Raw genomic sequence first — 19,070 nt, 5'->3', positions numbered from 1 at the left:
TATACAGGTGCTGGTCATATAATTAGAATATCATCAAAAAGTTCACTAATTCCATTCAAAAAGTGAAACTTGTATATTATATTCATTCATTACACACAGACTGATATACAGACTGATATATTTCAAATGTTTATTTATTTTAATTTTGATGATTATAACTGACAACTAAGGAAAATCCCAAATTCAGTATCTCAGAAAATTAGAGTATTACTTAAGACCAATACAAAGAAAGGATTTTTAAAAAACTTGGCCAACTGAAAAGTATGAACATGAAAAGTATGAGCAAGTACAGCACTCAATACTTAGTTGGGGCTCCTTTTGCCTGAATTACTGCAGCAATGCGGCGAGGCATGGAGTCGATCAGTCTGTGGCACCGCTCAGGTGTTATGAGAGCCCAGGATGCTCTGATAGTGGCCTTCAGCTCTTCTGCATTGTTGGGTCTGGCAAATCGCATCTTCCTCTTCACAATACCCCATAGATTTTCTATGGGGTTAAGATCAGGCGAGTTTGCTGGCCAGTTAAGAACAGGGATACCATGGTCCTTAAACCAGGTACTGGTAGCTTTGGCACTGTGTGCAGGTGCCAAGTCCTGTTGGAAAATGAAATCTGCATCTCCATAAAGTTAGTCAGCAGCAGGAAGCATGAAGTGCTCTAAAACTTCCTGGTATACAGCTGCGTTGACCTTGGACCTCAGAAAACACAGTGGACCAACACCAGCAGATGACATGGCACCCCAAACCATCACTGACTGTGGAAACTTTACACTGGACCTCAAGCAATGTGGATTGTGTGCCTCTCCTCTCTTCCTCCAGACTCTGGGACCCTGATTTCCAAAGGAAATGCAAAATTTACTTTCATCAGAGAACATAACTTTGGACCACTCAGCAGCAGTCCAGTCCTTTTTGTCTTTAGCCCAGGCGAGACGCTTCTGACGCTGTCTGTTGTTCACTTGTTCACTGTTCTCTTGACACAAGGAATGCGACAGCTGAAACCCATGTCTTGCATGTCTGTGCATAGTGGTTCTTGAAGCACTGACACTCCAGCTGCAGTCCACTCTTTGTGAATCTCCCCAACATTTTTGAATGAGTTTTGTTTCATAATCCTCTCCAGGGTGCGGTTATCCCTATTGCTTGTACACTTTTTTCTACCACATCTTTTCCTTCCCTTCACCTCTCTATTAATGTGCTTGGACACAGAGCTCTGTGAACAGCCAGCCTCTTTTGCAATGACCTTTTGTGTCTTTCCCTCCTTATGCAAGGTGTCAATGGTCGTCTTTTGGACAACTGTCAAGTCAGCAGTCTTCCCCATGATTGTGTAGCCTACAGAACTAGACTGAAAGACCATTTAAAGGCCTTTGCAGGTGTTTTGAGTCAATTAGCTGATTAGAGTGTGGCACCAGGTGTCTTCAATATTGAACCTTTTCACAATATTCTAATTTTCTGAGATACTGAATTTGGGATTGTCCTTAGTTGTCAGTTATAATCATCAAAATTAAAAGAAATAAACATTTGAAATATATCAGTCTGTGTGTAATGAATGAATATAATGTATAAGTTTCACTTTTTGAATGGAATTAGTGAATTAAATCAACTTTTTGATGATATTCCATTTTGTCTAAATATTTGATAAACTGTCTCCATTAAAAAAAAAAAGACATTTTTTAGACTATTATTTCATATGTCAGGTTTTACTGGGTAAAGGCCCCAATACACTTCAAACTAAATCGAAGAACAAACTGATGTGACATCATTTCGAACTAAATCAGGCTGAAACGAATATACTGTATAAAGTGTTATAATATAAACACGACGTGACTTTGCAGGAGTGCCAAGTTACAGAGCTTGTGCAAACAAACATATCCACAAATCCTTGCTAGTTTCTCAGTTTTATTTTGTTTATTTTGTTACTGAGAGGAAAGCACGCAACATTTGTACATATTCATTTAACCGTCGCTCTCAGCGGTGTGGGTGGCGTCAGATGTTTGATTACAGTATATCGCTGCTCACGTATTTCGAACTTCGTTTTACCCCTAAACGAAGAACGAAAAAGAACTTCGCTTGAAGTATATCAGGGCCTTTAAGTTAATTTTCATGATGGAGAAATCACTATAGAATAATGTAGATAAATGCATTTTTCAGATGAGAGCAAAACATGACAAAACGTATTAAATGACTTACAGAGCTCTTCTGGAGGTTTTGATGACTGCCGATAATCTAATGAGACACTCGTCTGATTTCTTGAATTTCTGAAGCTCAAATTCCTCCAGCTCTTCCTCTGATGTCAACAACACAAAGACCAAAGCAGACCACTGGGCAGGTGAAAGGTCACCAGATGAAAGACTTCCTTTGCTAAGGTGGGTCTGAATCTCCTTCACCAGAGTTTGGTCGTTCAGTTCATTCAGACAGTAGAACAGATTGATGGATCTCTCTGCAGACAGATTATCTTCTAATTTCTGCTTGATGTACTGAACTATTTCCTTGTTGCTCTGGTCATTGCCGTCTTCCTGTGTCAACAGACCCCGTAAGAGTCGTCGATTGGACTGGAGTGACAGACCGAGGAGGAAGCGAAGGAAAAGGTCCAGGTGTCCATTGTCACTCCCAAGCGCATCGTCCACTGCAGTCTTGAGAAAATCAATCATGGTTTCATTTTTGTTTTCCTGTTCTGTAGACTCATGAACAAACACATTTTTCTTGTTGATGTCTAGAAATAGATGTGCATAAAGGGCTGCAATAAACTCTTGAATGCTCAAGTGAACAAAGCAGTACATGGTACCAAGAATGATCCCCGTCTCCTCCTTAAAGATCTGGGTACACATGCCTGAGTACACTGATGCCTTATAGACGTCAATACCACAGGCTTCCAGGTCTGTGTCATAGAAGATCACGTTGTTTCTTTCCAGCTCATGAAATGCCAGTTTCCCCAGTGAAAGGATGGCTTCTTTATCCCAGGAAACATCTGCTGCGTATTCTCCATCATACTTTTGGCGGCTCTGCTGGATCTGAAAGCGGAGAAAGTGTGTGTACATTTGTGTCAGAGTCTTGGGAGAGTCTTCAGTGTTTGATTCCTGTAGTGTTTTAGAGATCTCATCAGCCTGATTGTTTTTCACATTATTATTTCTTTTCTCCTCCAGAATGTTCTGGAGAACAGTGGCTGAAATCCAGCAGAAGACTGGGATGTGGCACATAATAAAGAGACTCTTTGATTTTTTAACATGATCAATGATTGTGTTGGCCTGATTCTGATCCGTCAATCTTTTTTTGAAGTACTCTTCCTTTTGTGCATCACTGAATCCTCGTATCTCTGTCAGCCGGTCGATACAGTCAGGAGGAATCTTACTGGCAGCTGCTGGTCTGGTGGTGATCCAGATGAGAGCAGAAGGAAGCAGATTTCCCTTCATGAGGTTCGTTAGGAGAACATCCAGATAGGCTGGTGACGATACATCACACCACGTCTCATTACAATCAAACTTCAGAGGAAGGCGACATTCGTCTAATCCATCAAGGATGAACAGGACTTTGAATCGATTCCTTCTTGTAAGGTTTAGTCCTTTTGTCTCTGGGAAAAAATGAGTTATAAGTTCCATCAAACTTAGTTTTTCTTTCTCCTTTAAGTTCATCTCTCTGAATGGAAGAGGAAATATGAAACTGATATCTTGATTTTCTTTTCCTTCAGCCCAGTCCAGAACAAACTTTTGCACAGACACTGATTTTCCGATGCCAGCAACTCCTTTTGTCAGTACGGTTCGGATCTTCTCGTCTTGTTCAGGAGCTTTAAACAAATTTGTGCATTTAATCTGAATCTCTTGAGATTCATGACGCCTGGAAGCAACTTCAATCTGTCTGACCTCATGTTCAGTATTGACCTGTTCACTGCCACCCTGAGTGATATAGAGATCTGTGTAGATGTTATTCAGAAGTATGGAGTCACCATGCTTCGCAATTCCTTCAAACACACGTTGATACTTCTTCTTTAGGCCACATTTTAGCTGATGAATGAAGAACAGTTCATCTAAACACAGAAACAAAAAAATTGATATTTTGACCGTTAGATAGTCTACATCAGTGGTTCCCAACCATGTTCCTGGAGGCCACACAACACAGCATATTTTGTATCTCTATTTTATCTAACACACCCATATCAGGTCTTGGAGTCTTGACTAATGAACTGATGTAAACTGATCTAAATCAGGTGTGTTTGATTAAGGAGACATGGAAAACATGCAGTTTTGGGGAGTCTCCAGGAATGTGGTTGGGAACCCCTGGTCTACATTAATAAGTGACAATCTGACAGATGGTCATGAGTCTCTGACCTTCTAGAGCATCAGCAGCTTCATCTTGCTTCATCTCTCTCAGGTAATGTAGTGTGAGATCAAGAGCTGCTGCTTTGATACTGCATCTATTCTCATTAAAGTCCTTCACAAAGTTTTGTGTGTTCTCATTTTGTAATATTTTCTTAAACTTTTCCAGCTCTTTATTTAAGAATTTGATTATTTTGCTCTCAAGATCCTACAAACAAAAGTAAGAAAAAAGATAGAATAACACAATTTAAACCAAATTGTACATCTACATTAGGTCAACAAAACTATGTATTCATAAATTATATTTGTATATTTGCATATGTTTCTATTTTATTCTATTTTATTATATTTGTTTTAAAAACTCCAGTTAAAAGACTAACATGCTAACAATCTGTTATTTTTAACAAATTTTTAACAAAAGCTTAAAAAGGAAAAAAGTGATCAAGAGGAAATAAATTAAATGTCTTTGTTCAATGACATATTTGTTAATTATAAATATTAAAAATTTATGAAAATGTGTTTTCCTGCCTGGAAGATCCACAGGAGATTGTCTTTGAAATTCTTGTGGTTCTTATGAGTCTGAACGTCTGAGTCTAATGTCTCATATTGAAGCCTGTAATCAAATAAATATAATTAAATACTGATTTTTCCAGGCAAAATATTACAGAAAGAGAAAAAAGCATTAGCTGTGAATACTCTGATAAATATTTGATCTAAAAATGTTTAATGATTTATAATTACTGATACAACTATTTTAACACAATCAAGGTGTGACCAAAAATTAGAAACATGAAATACCTTTTATTAGATGATAGTTTTTCCCCATTGAAGTTTGGTCCTTCACCATCTTTTGACTGATCACTCTTCAGAGACTCAGAGCTGGACACATGTGATCCTGATCTTACACTAATGACACAAAGAACAGAGAGAAAAAAAAAAACTTTACTTCAGGAGATACTTTAGTCTCATTTGAAAAGGTTTAATGTTGCAAATAGTAATTAAATGCAGTATAGCTGTGCATTTGTCCATTTATGACTATGGTTGGTTGGATGGATGGATATATACATGTTTATTTGCATGATCTATATTTCTTAGTGAATTTTTGCCTCCTTGTGGCTGCCTGTGTAATTGTGTTACTGAATGAGTTTCATAAGGTTCCCAGGAATTTAGTTTTATTGTGACTTATTGTTTTATTCAGTCAAGTTCAATCGCATACACCACTGTGGACAAATAATGCATCTCTATAATGCAAGGGTCACCAACTCGGTCCTGGAGGGCCACTGTTCTGCAGAGTTTAGCTCCAACTTGCCTCAACACACCTGCCTGGAAGTTTCTAGTATGCCTGTGTTTATGGTATGTAAAAATGGTGTGTTTAACTGGGGTTGGAGCTAAACTCTGCAGGACAGTGGCCCTCCAAGACCAAGTTTGGAGAACCCTGCTATAATGTACAGTGGGTACGGAAAGTATTCAGACCCCCTTAAATTTTTCACTCTTTGTTATATTGCAGCCATTTGCTAAAATCATTTAAGTTCATTTTTTTCCTCATTAATGTACACACAGCACCCCATATTGACAGAAAAACACAGAATTGTTGACATTTTTGCAGATTTATTAAAAAAGAAAAACTGAAATATCACATGGCCCTAAGTATTCAGACCCTTTGCTGTGACACTCATATATTTAACTCAGGTGCTGTCCATTTCTTCTGATCATCCTTGAGATGGTTCTACACCTTCATTTGAGTCCAGCTGTGTTTGATTATACTGATTGGACTTGATTAGGAAAGCCACACACCTGTCTATATAAGACCTTACAGCTCACAGTGCATGTCAAAGCAAATGAGAATCATGAGGTCAAAGGAACTGCCTGAAGAGCTCAGAGACAGAATTGTGGCAAGGCACATATCTGGCCAAGGTTACGAACACATTTCTGCTGCACTTAAGGTTCCTAAGAGCACAGTGGCCTCCATAATCCTTAAATGGAAGACGTTTGAGACGACCAGAACCCTTCCTAGAGCTGGCCGTCCGGCCAAACTGAGCTATCGGGGGAGAAGAGCCTTGGTGAGAGAGGTAAAGAAGAACCCAAAGATCACTGTGGCTGAGCTCCAGAGATGCAGTCGGGAGATGGGAGAAAGTTGTAGAAAGTCAACCATCACTGCAGCCCTCCACCAGTCGGGGCTTTATGGCAGAGTGGCCCGACGGAAGCCTCTCCTCAGTGCAAGACACATGAAAGCCCGCCTGAAGGACTCCAAGATGGTGAGAAATAAGATTCTCTGGTCTGATGAGACCAAGATAGAACTTTTTGGCCTTAATTCTAAGCGGTATGTGTGGAGAAAACCAGGCACTGCTCATCACCTGTCCAATACAGTCCCAATAGTGAAGCATGGTGGTGGCAGCATCATGCTGTGGGGGTGTTTTTCAGCTGCAGGGACAGGACGACTGGTTGCAATCGAGGGAAAGATGAAAGCGGCCAAGTACAGGGATATCCTGGACAAAAACCTTCTCCAGAGTGCTCAGGACCTCAGACTGGGCCGAAGGTTTACCCTCCAACAAGACAATGACCCTAAGCACACAGCTAAAATAACGAAGGAGTGGCTTCACAACAACTCTGTGACTGTTTTTGAATGGCCCAGCCAGAGCCCTGACTTAAACCCAATTGAGCATCTCTGGAGAGACCTAAAAATGGCTGTCCACCAACGTTTACCATCCAACCTGACAGAACTGGAGAGGATCTGCAAGGAGGAATGGCTGAGGATCCCCAAATTCAGGTGTGAAAAACTTGTTGCATCTTTCCCAAAAAGACTCATGGTTGTATTAGATCAAAAGGGTGCTTCTACTAAATACTGAGCAAGGGTCTGAATACTTAAGACCATGGGCCCTATTTTAACGATCTAAACGCAAAGTGTAAAGCGCACGGTGCAGGTGCACTCAGGGCGTGTCCAAATCCACTTTTGCTATTTTAACGACGGAAAAACGGTCTGTGTGCCGGGGCGCATTTTTTGAAATGGGTTGTCCCTATTCTCTAAATGAGTAATGGGCGTAACGTTCAATAAACCAATCAGAGTGTCATCTCCCATTCCCTTTAAGAGCAAGATGCGCTCGCGCCATGGCGGATTGCTATTTACATGGAGGAATTTGTTGGCGGAAAAGCTGAACGCTTTTTCAAGTGAAGAAACCGATCTGCTCGTGTGCGAAGTTAAACGTTTAGTTAGAAGTTAAACGAAGTTACATTTTTATATTTATGTAGTCTACACAATAATATTCTTTTACACTGTAATCCTTTTGTTTTTAATATTTGGCATGTTTGTGTGATGCGCATCCCTGTGTGTAATAAGCAAAGTCAACGCGCACTGTGGACGTGCCCAGAGGCGCAGTTTCTACCAACGCGCTCTAACAAAAAAATATTGCGCCATTGACTTTAGACTTTAGACCAGGTTTGAGTTGGTCTAAGGCGCAGTCTATTTTCAGCTCCTTAAAATAGCAATGCGCCGGCAATGCGCCTGAGCACACCTCTTTTTTAGACCAGCACGCCCATGGGTGCACTAACTGGCGCAAATGCATTTACTAATTTAAGGACGTGGCGCTGGACGGGAAAACGCGGAACGGCGCCGGATGCAAACTAGCAAACACACTTGCGCCAGTGATGTGTGGGTCAATGTATAAACAACCCGCACCCGACCAACGTTTTCAACTAACCCGCCCGCAACCCGGACCGCAAAAAAAAGGTAAATATTGTACCCAACCCGCTTCCTGACCCGCATTTTTTTATAAGTTGTAAATGCTCATTGTAGGGGGGGGGGGGGGGGCCGTTCTTGAGGCGGCCCATCATTTTCCATTTCAGCTGTCTAGATGCATATTATTGATGAATGCGATGTTTATGTTTCGACCCTGCTTGAAGAATTAATCAGCAGGTCAACTGAGAGAAGGCCCACTTTTGGAAAAGTGTGAAAGCCCTTAGGAGCGCAAACTGTTCTTTTTCTGAATGTTGTATGATATAGCCTAGTGTTATGTAATAAAGGCTTGATTTATTCATTTATTTCGTTTCATTTTCTTAACAATTAAGATGCTGCATGTGTTTATCCAGTCTAATCGAAGTGTGCGTCTCTCCCCCGACTTTCCCAACAAAAATCCCGCCCCTTCTCAGAAAATACATAAAACTGACATTACTGAGCTATATGCGTTTAAAAGTAGCCTATTAAAATGGTACAATGGCATTGCTCAGTTCAACGTGTTGGGAAATCGGGCATTTTGTCCCGCGTCAGCATTTATTCAAAAGTTAATAACGCTCAACATTCAAAAGGTAAATAAGGATTTCCCACTTGTATTAGTAGGCTTAGGCTATTTCGCCACGTAAATGCCCAAATGAAGCTCTCACAAGCACAAAACGCAGGGATAGAATATGTTAATAAAGTATTTATTAACGCATTTTAGACAAACAAAAACAGGTAGGCTAAGCCAAAGACTGAGGCTACAATATCCATAAATAAATGTTCACAAATACCCATGAAAGTAAAACTGAAACCTTTAGTAAGTAAAACTGAAAATGACAAAGGTTTAATTGGCATCTTTATTTCAAACGACCCGACCGACCGCGACCCGAATATCATTAAAAATATTTTTGGATGACTCGTAACCGCGGGTGACCGCGGGTGACCGCAGGCACCCACTCATTTTGGATCAACCCGCGCATCACTGACTTGCGCTGCGCCTTGCGTCGGATTGCGCCGGGTGTATTATAGGGCCCCATGTGATATTTCAATTTTTCTTTTTTAATAAATCTGCAAAAATGTCAACAATTCTGTGTTTTTCTGTCAATATGGGGTGCTGTGTGTACATTAATGAGGAAAAAAAACAAAACAATTTTAGCAAATGGCTGCAATATAGCAAAGAGTGAAAAAATTTAAGATGGTCTGAATACTTTCCGTACCCACTGTAAACAGATAAAATACCTTTTATTAGATGATGGTGTTTTGTCACTGAAGTTTGGTACTCCACTATCTTTTGACCGGTCACTCTTCAGAGACACAGAGCTAGACACATGTGATCCTGATCTTACACTAATGACACAAAGAACAGAGTGAAAAACACTTTAGTAAAGGAGGTTCAACTGTGTCTGTGTCACACGTTGTTGCAGCAAAGGATGAGATGTAGGATCTAATTGCAGCAATTTACAAGTTATAATGAACAGAACTCAGAATCACTTGAACAGGAAACAGAACAGCAATGTATACATAACAGAGAACTGACAAAGGAACTGAACAAACACAGGGCTTAAATACACAGAGAACAGAAGATCTAAACGAGACTGACTAACAAGAAACAGCTGAACTCAAACACTAATCAAATCAGGAACCATGACAACAAACAAGTGGCAGGAAACTGAAAACAAAGGGAAACATGCGACCAAAGAAAAACACTCTAAACAGGAACAAAACAGAACAAAACAACTCAAACTGTAACAGCCTGAAACACATCCGTGTCTTTATCTAATCGTCCACAGAAATGCACACACTCGCACAATTATAGTTATTAATCATTTATTTTACTGGCTCAAATTTGTTTAATGATTGCATGAGTGAGATGAAATATGTTAAAAAAATATATACTTGACTAATTTAAGAGAGTCAAGGTTTTTAATCAACAGAAATGGAGAGCAGAAATCTCTGTGTGACACAGTTTTGTTAGCATACTTCAATTAAATTAAGTCACACAGGTAACCCCCCCCCCCCCCCCCCCAATATTCAAATCCATCAGTTACAAACCCCCCCCCAATATTTCAAAATGAAAATCACAGTAGATCAAATGAAAAATATGTAGAATTAATTCATTTTGTAACAATAATTTTGTTTCTAATCAAATATGAGTTTGTCATAATAAATTAGACAAAATACTCCCCCTCCATTGACCCGACTGGTAACACCCAACCAATGCGCGTCGCACTTTCACCAAAACAACGCGAGTGGTGCTCTACTGTTTGAATGAGAGAGCACGGGTAGCACCAAACATGAAGAGAACCGCTGCCCAGCCAACTATATTAAACTGCTGGTCAAAGAGGGACGTTAAAAAGAATAAAGCATGTTCTGAGAAGGAGGTATGAGAATATTGTGTAATAGCTAAGTAACACTCCACATATATTTTAGCTAGCTAATCCATTGCAATTTAGCCATAACTATCAGTGTAACTGTAACCAGTTACCAAAACAGCCATCTGTTTTGTTAGTTCATTTTTCAATAGTGTCTCTAATTATTAATGACAAAAGTATTCACATCGGTGTTTGTTTTCTTCCTAAATTAATCTAATTTTTGAACAAATTAGCTGAATGAACGATTTAAGTGACTCACTCAATAAAAATGTGAATCGCTGTTTCAATATTTAACACAATTTCTTTCTTTTTAGAATCACTCACTTAGAATTTGATGATTATACAAACATTTAATAAAGTTATGATAGATAGATAGATAGATAGATAGATAGATAGATAGATAGATAGATAGATAGATGATAGATAGATAGACAGATAGACAGATAGATAGATACATAGATAATAACGCTATACATAAAACAGATTATTATTTTTTAATTAAAAAAATAATAACAGGCAGCATACCAACGTTCAACCCCCCCAATGTTGAAACCAAATCTACGCCCTTGACTGCATGTATATTTAACAAAACATAAAACACAACCATGTCTTTTTTGTTAAATGTCAGTTTTAATGATCTATAATAGCCATTATAAAAGTATAAGTAAAAGGTATGAGAATTTGTACGATAAAAAATAAAGCAAACAATGAGCGCTGAGCGCCCGGTGATCTCCTGGATCTCACAACTTCGACAACATCAGATCAAATTTTCAAATGGGTGGGCGCTATCTTTATCAATAAAACACAGATTTAAGCTTTAAACAAATACATTCTCTCATATTTCGACACACATTAACGGTAGTATTATTTTTTTTTCCTCAGCTATTGATTCACTGCGAGATTCGTTCCAGGATACTTGGCTGTCTGAAGTCCACAACCGGGATTTTAACTGAATTTGAACTTTGAACAATCCACAAGAACACAAGTAACGCATGAATCGGCTAATGTCAGAGTTAATTTATGAATTTCAAAATTGAAGTTGTACAAAGCATTTCCAAACATAAAACAATGATTAAAGTTTTGTTATTCACAGGAAAAACAAACTCCAGTAGAGTTTAAAATGATGGTGTGAAACAGACGCAGTGTTACCTGTGTTTCTCTGAGAGACTCATCTTAGAGAGAGAGTCCTTTCCTCGCTCCTCTGATCAGCACTGGTTTGAGAAAACAATCAATCGTTCAGCAGGACCTGGAAATGACAAGATTTTACAGAGATGAAGAACATGAAAATAATGAAGAATGATGAGTTAGACACAACAGAAAAAAAAACAATGTATAAAATAAAGTGAGTTACAAATATATTGTCATGTAAAATAAACAAATGGTCTTAATAATTTCAGATTGTTTAATGAGTTTAACTGACTCATGACTCTAAATATGAATTCATTGGGAACAGAAATTTACACTGTGCTGGAAAACTGAACCCAAAATGTTATATTCTCTATTGCAGCTTAATATCATTTTACAATCATGTTTACTCAATCTTTATTAATTGTTGAATTGTTTGTCATTTAATCATTACTTCAAGTTCACAATGATGGTTGAATTCATTAAATTCAAATGATCCTAAAATAACTGATTTGAGTAAAAGTAACCTGAATTATAATGGTCACACTGTATAACTACTAATCATAATTGCTATATTTGTACTGAAATATTAAATATAATAATAGCAGATTTGTGTTCTTTGACAAAAAAAAAAAAAAACAATAATTAAAAAAAGACATTCACGTTATGGCTTCATCTTCCTGTCTAGCCTCTGTAAATGTCTGGTTCAAAAATACTTTCGATTTCACATCACAAAATCAACAGCCTAAAACTGAAGAGAAAACCTTCAGAAATATATTCGTTTTCAATAACCCTTTCAAAGTAACCCTTTCTTCATGTTTTACCATCAGTGGCCTTCAAAAGATTGTCGTTTCTGGAAGATTCTTCATCTGTTCGGAGTAGCAACAGGTGTTATGGATTAACTGGGGCTCATAACTGAGGACATGCGCGTGCACGCAGATGTTTATTCATATCTTGTTGAACATTAAACAAAAAGGCAGTCATAACTGAAAGATTATCAAACAAGGACTGATGATTACAATCAACTGTTACATCTCACTTTACATATTCTCAACAATAAGTAAATTAAACACAAAGGAAAGAGTTAACATAAATTATAATTTTTTTTTTAGTTATAAAACAAAACTCTTCGAATAAGGAGTACAAATACAATGCTTTTGGACTTGTCATTCCTCTCAGTGTTTCAAGATATACTCAAAATTCCTCTTTAAAAAAACAATATTCATGGAGGAATGTTTATCCTTAATTAACAAACCACATTTAACAGTTTCCCATGACATTATAAATCTTGCAGGTATTCTTTGCTGCATCCAGCTGAATGCATCCTTCCAGAATGTGTTTACTAAATTACACAGTGTTCAACAGTTTCTATCTCTAACTTGCATATTTGGCATAAGTTATTATGCCATATATATATATACCTGCAAAAGATTTTATTAAGAATAAGATTTAAGAATAAGATTTAAAAGTGCACCTCTTTTCATTTTGGGTTAACAGGAAATGAAAGTAAATTCGTTCTAATTTTTACTCACTTCTTTCTTCTCATAATGACGCAATACATACATTTTCTTTACAGGTCCTTTCCTTTATTTTACAGGTTTCTATTGTAAGATCTTGTATTTATAGATATTATCATTGAATATTTCAAATTTTCATTTACCAATTTAATCATCTGTATTGGAATATTCTTGGTATTTATTTATTTTTTTAATTTTTCATACATTTTAGAGGAGCAACATAGATTGTATTTATCACAAAAAGCATCATAGCTCAATATATTACGTTGTCCATAATATGCGTTAGTGACCATATGTCTTTCTGCCACCATTCATTGATAAACAAGGATTTCCTGTTCACTGTTATTCTAGATTGACACATTATGAGGACTAAAATTGTGCTTGAAAATCAATTTCCAATTTCCAATATAATTTTTTATATAATATAATGTAATGTTTTACAGGAAGTTTAGAAAGTTCAAATTCACATTGCAACAAAAAAAACTTTATGAATACAGCAGAAGGAATCTCAAGCCAGGAGGAGGATTTATCATTAATGAAAGATTGTAACCATCTAAGTTTGATGACCCCATTCATAACATCAATGTCAATCGTTTTAAGCCCACCATCTTCATAATCTTTGATCATGTCACTTTTACATATATAATGACTTCATTTTTCATATAAAATAAAAATGTAATTTGTTTATTGCCTTTATCTTTTTTTTTCGCAGACACCGAGAGAAACATGGGTAGATGAATCTAGAAAGATTCTCTATTTTTGTCAGCAAAATTCTTCCAAAAATCATTGTCTCTCTGCAGCCAAGTATTCATTATTAATCTACATTTCTTTAATGTTTTATCAGTATTCAAACTTGCTAAATTCTCTACCATCTTACATAAACAGATACCCAAGTATTTAACTTTGTTTTTAACTGGGTTATTGTAAAATGTTACATTTGGGTGATTGTGGCTAATAGCTCACATTCTGACATATTTAGCATTAGACCTGAAGCTTTTGAAAAACAGATTAACTGAAGTGCTATTTGCTGTTCATTCTTTAAAAAGAAAGTGGTATTGTCAGCAAATTGACTGACAATAAAACAATTCAATAAAAACTGACAATAAAACAAAACAATGTGAACATTCATATCCTTGTCTGATGCCTCTTCTGATCTTGAACCTTGAACATGTACCTTGAGTAAGAGCTACAGAGCTGTTTATGTCTTTGTAAAGCATTCTAACTGTGTGTTCACACCGCTGGCGGCGAGAGCGTCAAAGTGACCGGAAATCATTCATTTTCAATGAGAGCCGGCGGCGAGCTCCAGCGAGAGCGGCGCGGCGCATCTTGGATGGTGAGAGCGTCAAGGAGAGTTGAAATCAGGTCAACTTTATGGTAATGAGATATTTCACGGATCATATAAAAAACAAAACGTGATTCACCATTTGTCCAATTGTATACACTGGTATGCATAATAAAGCGTTTTGATTTTGCAGTGTCTGTTCCTGTATATTTGATGCATTTTTTTCTTCTTCTTCTTCTTCTTCTTTTTTTTTTTTGTTTTTTTTTTGTGATGCGTTTCAAGAAACTTCACCATACTTTCATGTCACGCTCACAAACCACGCCCATGTTCAAACTGTCAGCGCACTGAAGTAAAACTGAAGTATTTTCTGTGAAGTACTGCGTAATTACAACGAATTTACTGCGTAACTTTCGATAATTATAGTGTACCTATAAAGTAAGTACGTGTAAGTATAGGGGAACATTTTGTAAAGTCTTGGGAATAAAGGGGTAACAACCAGGAAAATAACAAATTATTTACAAATTTGTACATACAAATGTATGATGCCATTCACAAATGCTCTCCCGTAGCCTCATGGGATAGTAAGTGTCCATCATACATTTGCTGTGTTCGAAATCGGCCCCTATTCCCTCATTCACTATTCCCTACATTACTCCACCAATAAAGTCTCATCAGTGATTTTATTTCTGACACAGCTGAGGTGTTTCAGTGTTATTTCTCACAAGCAGCTGTGAGTTTATGGTTCATATCCTGTCACGTCACACACATTTTTAATATTCATGAGTGACGTGTGACCATCGTATGATGAATTCAGCTCTAAATACTAATAATGACTTTCTGCTCCAACAGTTTTCAGGTGCAGAAAGTGAACAGTGCGAGTGACACTATTGTAAAGATGGAGTTTATTAAAGAGGAGAGTGAAGACACGAGTGATGCAGAAACATGCAGAATGAATGATGAAGAAACTGAGGAACAGAGAGGTCTGTGATCATTCTTGACTCTTCATTAATTCTGTTTGGTGACAATCACAGGAGCTGTTAAATTATCTTTCTTTTACTTAGTAATATTCACATCAGTTTCACTCTCTATAGCGAGTGTTTGTGTCTAAAAAACCCTCAGACGAACACAGTGAAAAAGCATCTTATCTTTGCACCATGTTGCATAAACAAACAGCATATCTTTACTTAAACTAAAGTAGATGATCATGATAAGTGATGCACCAATCATGTATTTCATGGCTGATTCTGATGTTTTTTTCTAAGCAAATTGGCCGATTCCAATTCCATTGCTTTTATTTTTTCTTTAAGCTAAATTATTTGCTGTTGATTGGCACTGTAACAGGCCAAAATAAATACCTGTAGTCATTTGAAATTAGAGTCAACCTCTGCATTTTAATCATGATTCAAAAAAAGATGCTGCACACATGTAGCATGAGCAGTTGTTTTTGACTTAAATTAGATTGTATAATTTCAAGATTAAACTTTAGATGTGTGGAATCATGCTGCAGAAAACACCTGCAGAAAACAAAAACAGCAGACGGACTGAATGAAAATGCAGATTCACTCTCTGACAGTAGGTGGCGCTTATGGAGCAGAAGTGGTTTCTTTGAGTACCACTGAACACAAAGCAGTTATAAACACTACTTTATACAGGAAAAGATGTCATCGAAATTTCTGATGTCATCGATGTTGACTTCCTGTTTACAGACTTCCTAATATTTTCAGACAAATGACATTTTGGGAAATAATTGCAATGCAGTTTGTGCACAAGTCCAGAACAGAGATTGGCAAAAATAAAACTAAAAAACAATCCAGTTCAGACCGGTGCATCTCTAATCATGATATAAATGAGCTCAGAAATTACATATCATCATATCAGGCACAAATGGGAAAACGAGTTTAACAAGGAAATAAATGAAGAGGCCTGGAGAAATATTTTTATTGACTTGCATAAAGTAACGAATTCGGTTAATTGGAGAGAATTCAGCTGGAAATGCTCAATCCGATTTTTCAGATCACCAGTAGTGGTATCCAAGATCAATCTTAACCAAACGGCTTATTGCTGGAGAGACTGTGGGGAGGCTCTGGCCAATCACACACATATATTTTGGACTTGTCCTAAATTAACAGGTTTTTGGAATGAAGTATTTGATATTGCAGAGAAAACATTAGTTATAAAATTAAATAGAGACCCCATGATGGCTATTCTTGGGGCCAATATGAAAGAGGTGAAATCTAAAGAGGAAAAATATTTACTCCAAATACTCTTTGTAGCTGCAAAAAAAGCTATCACCAAAAATTGGCTCCAGAGGGAGCCTCCAACCTGTAATAAATGGTTATCTTTAATTAAAGAAATATATGTTATGGAAAAAATAACATATAGTCTTAGATTGGAACATGCATCATTTAAAAAAAGATGGGCAGCCTGGTTAGAAGGAATGGCTTTGGACTGGGACTGATGGCTTTCCAGGCATGGCAAATCTAGTAATATATACCTAGCAATAGTAATACCTATAATTAATTAAAATGAATAAATAAAAAGTCCCACCCTCCTTGGTTGGATTCAAGTATTAATTTAGTTATATAGTTTTGTTAATGGTTTTCTATTTTGGTGTTTTGTTGCTGTGTGTGTTTTTTTTTTTTTTTTCCTTTTATGTATTTCCTGTGAAGATTTTTGTTGTATAATGTTTGTTAAATATGTTTTATGTTTATGGTTGGTGATTAGGTGGCCCTGCAAAAAAAAATGTAAAAACAGACATGTATGATGTATGTTACACACAGGATGTATGTAAGTTTGTTCTTAAAAGAAAAGAAAAAAAAAGGAAAATAAAAATTAAGTTGAAAAATAAGAAATTACATATCATGGTGCAAAGATGTTGAGACGATCCTCACAGAGTCACGTGACATGATACACGTCTGAACACACACTTGAGACGAGGAGATGCAAGTCAGAGATTCCCTGCTAACACAAATATACCAAAATAAATGATCAGTGATTTATGCTCGTCAACGGCGACTTTTTAAATTGAGAGCGGCCAAATTTAGTCACTACTGATCGATTCATAGAATATGATTATCGTCCGATACCGATCTGTGGATGATCTCTAGTAAACATATTGTATTGGTGCAGTACAATAATAATATGACTATTGTAATTTTAACTGGTGCCAGCATCAGTTCATGTGTTCATCTGGAGCCCTGATGCTTGACCTCTTGCTTTCTGCCATGAAACTGTGGGTCACTTTTGTTTCTTATTTGTCTGAATTGATTCTAGACATGATGGAAGTGAAAGTGGAGTGTGAAGAACTGAATGTAGTGGAGGAGGATCATCAGTATCAGAGACCTCAGAAGGTCATAACAGGAGAAAACCCGTCACAATCCGAAAGCAATTTCTCTCAGAAAAGAACAGGAGCCAAAAAAGCACCATTCATCTGCCCTCAGTGTGGGAAGTGTTTCACACTCAAAGTGAACCTCAAAGCCACATCAAAATTCACACCGGAGAGCGTGATTTCACCTGTCTGCAGTGCGGCAGCAGCTTCTTCAAAAACGCAGATCTGAAGAGACACCTGCAAACACACACCGGAGAGAAGCTGTTCAGCTGCCCTCACTGCGGGAAGAGCTTCACACGCAAAGAGAGCCTGGAGAATCACATCCGGATCCACACCGGAGAGAAGCCTTTCACCTGCCTGCTGTGCGCCAAGAGCTTCATACGCAAAGGACACTTTAAGAACCACATGCGCATTCATTCCAGAGAGCGTCCGTTCACGTGTCACGAGTGTGGGAAGAGCTTCACGCAGGCCACCATCCTCAAAAACCACCAGCACTCGCACTCGGGAGAGAGACCGTTCAGCTGCGGCCAGTGCGGTAAAAGCTTCATCTCAGCGAAGCACCTGAAGATCCACCAGAAAATTCACCAGAAGCTTTTCTTGTGCTCTTTCTGTGGAAAGATGTTCTCGCAGCTGGGCTACCTGAAAGAGCACCAGAAAATACACAGCGGCGAGAAAGCTCACATGTGCTCGGTGTGCGGGAACAGCTTCTCTAGAGCCAAATATCTGAAAGAGCATCAGAAGGTCCATATGGGAGAGAAACCCTACAAGTGCTCACATTGTGGCAAGAGCTTCAGTCAGTCGGGGAACCTAAAAATACACGAGAGTTCACACCGGAGAGAAGCCGCACCGCTGCCCGCCATGTGGAAGGAGTTTCGTCACATCCAGCGCTCTGCTGTCTCATCGAAGGAAATGTTCGCCAAAAGTTGTCGTAGTGAGCAAGAGTCAATAGTGTGAAATTCAGATGAACTGAAGTGTCATTGTGCAAGATCATTTGCTTCTACATCTTTGTGCACAGCTACATTAAACATGTTAACTGTGTGTAGTGGCATTCATTTCCATCCACATATTTATATGCAAACTTTGGAATATTGCAATAAAAAGTGTTGTATGAAAACGCCAAGATGCACATAAATTCTAAAAATGGGCATAAAAACATATGAACTCAACTGAGGCGGATAATTGTTTTATTCGATAAGAAGACTATGATGGAAGCTACGATGGAAACACATTTACCGAATAAATTCCTCAATGCGTAACAGAAGCTCACATACCTTTGCCTCAACAGAGGCTGTGATTGGATAACTGGACAAACCAGCGGACCAATCGCATCTCAGCATCTCAAATGTTGGTTTGGTGGCTCTGAAATGCCTGAGCCAAAGTGTGTCATCAGAATGATTTGGTTTAATTCCCTCCAGAAGTGTCTCACAAGAGCATCTGAAT

The 19,070-nt window shown here is 37.9% G+C and overlaps 2 protein-coding genes across 2 annotated transcripts in view; one reads left to right on the top strand and one right to left on the bottom strand.

The window, feature by feature from the left end:
- The window catches only part of LOC125250342 (NACHT, LRR and PYD domains-containing protein 3-like), a 33,442-nt gene extending 28,958 nt beyond the window's left edge, over positions 1-4,484 (bottom strand). The window contains exons 1-2 of the mRNA XM_048162872.1: positions 4,310-4,484; positions 2,178-4,008 (exon numbers count right to left, since the gene is read on the bottom strand). Coding sequence (XP_048018829.1) covers positions 2,178-4,008; positions 4,310-4,343 — 1,865 coding nt within the window. The 5' untranslated portion in view covers positions 4,344-4,484. The remainder of the gene's footprint in view (positions 1-2,177; positions 4,009-4,309) is intronic.
- A 10,647-nt stretch (positions 4,485-15,131) lies between these two features.
- Positions 15,132-18,584, top strand: LOC125251954 (gastrula zinc finger protein XlCGF8.2DB-like). The gene is made up of 3 exons (XM_048165011.1): positions 15,132-15,282; positions 17,576-17,766; positions 17,826-18,584. The coding sequence occupies exons 1-3, from the start codon at positions 15,132-15,134 to the stop codon at positions 18,582-18,584; spliced, it is 1,101 nt and encodes a 366-aa protein (XP_048020968.1).
- Positions 18,585-19,070: the final 486 nt, after the last annotated feature.

This window comes from Megalobrama amblycephala, linkage group LG17 (genome assembly GCF_018812025.1).
Source record: "Megalobrama amblycephala isolate DHTTF-2021 linkage group LG17, ASM1881202v1, whole genome shotgun sequence".
NCBI lineage: Eukaryota > Metazoa > Chordata > Actinopteri > Cypriniformes > Xenocyprididae > Megalobrama > Megalobrama amblycephala.
This window is presented reverse-complemented; position numbering and strand designations above follow the sequence as displayed.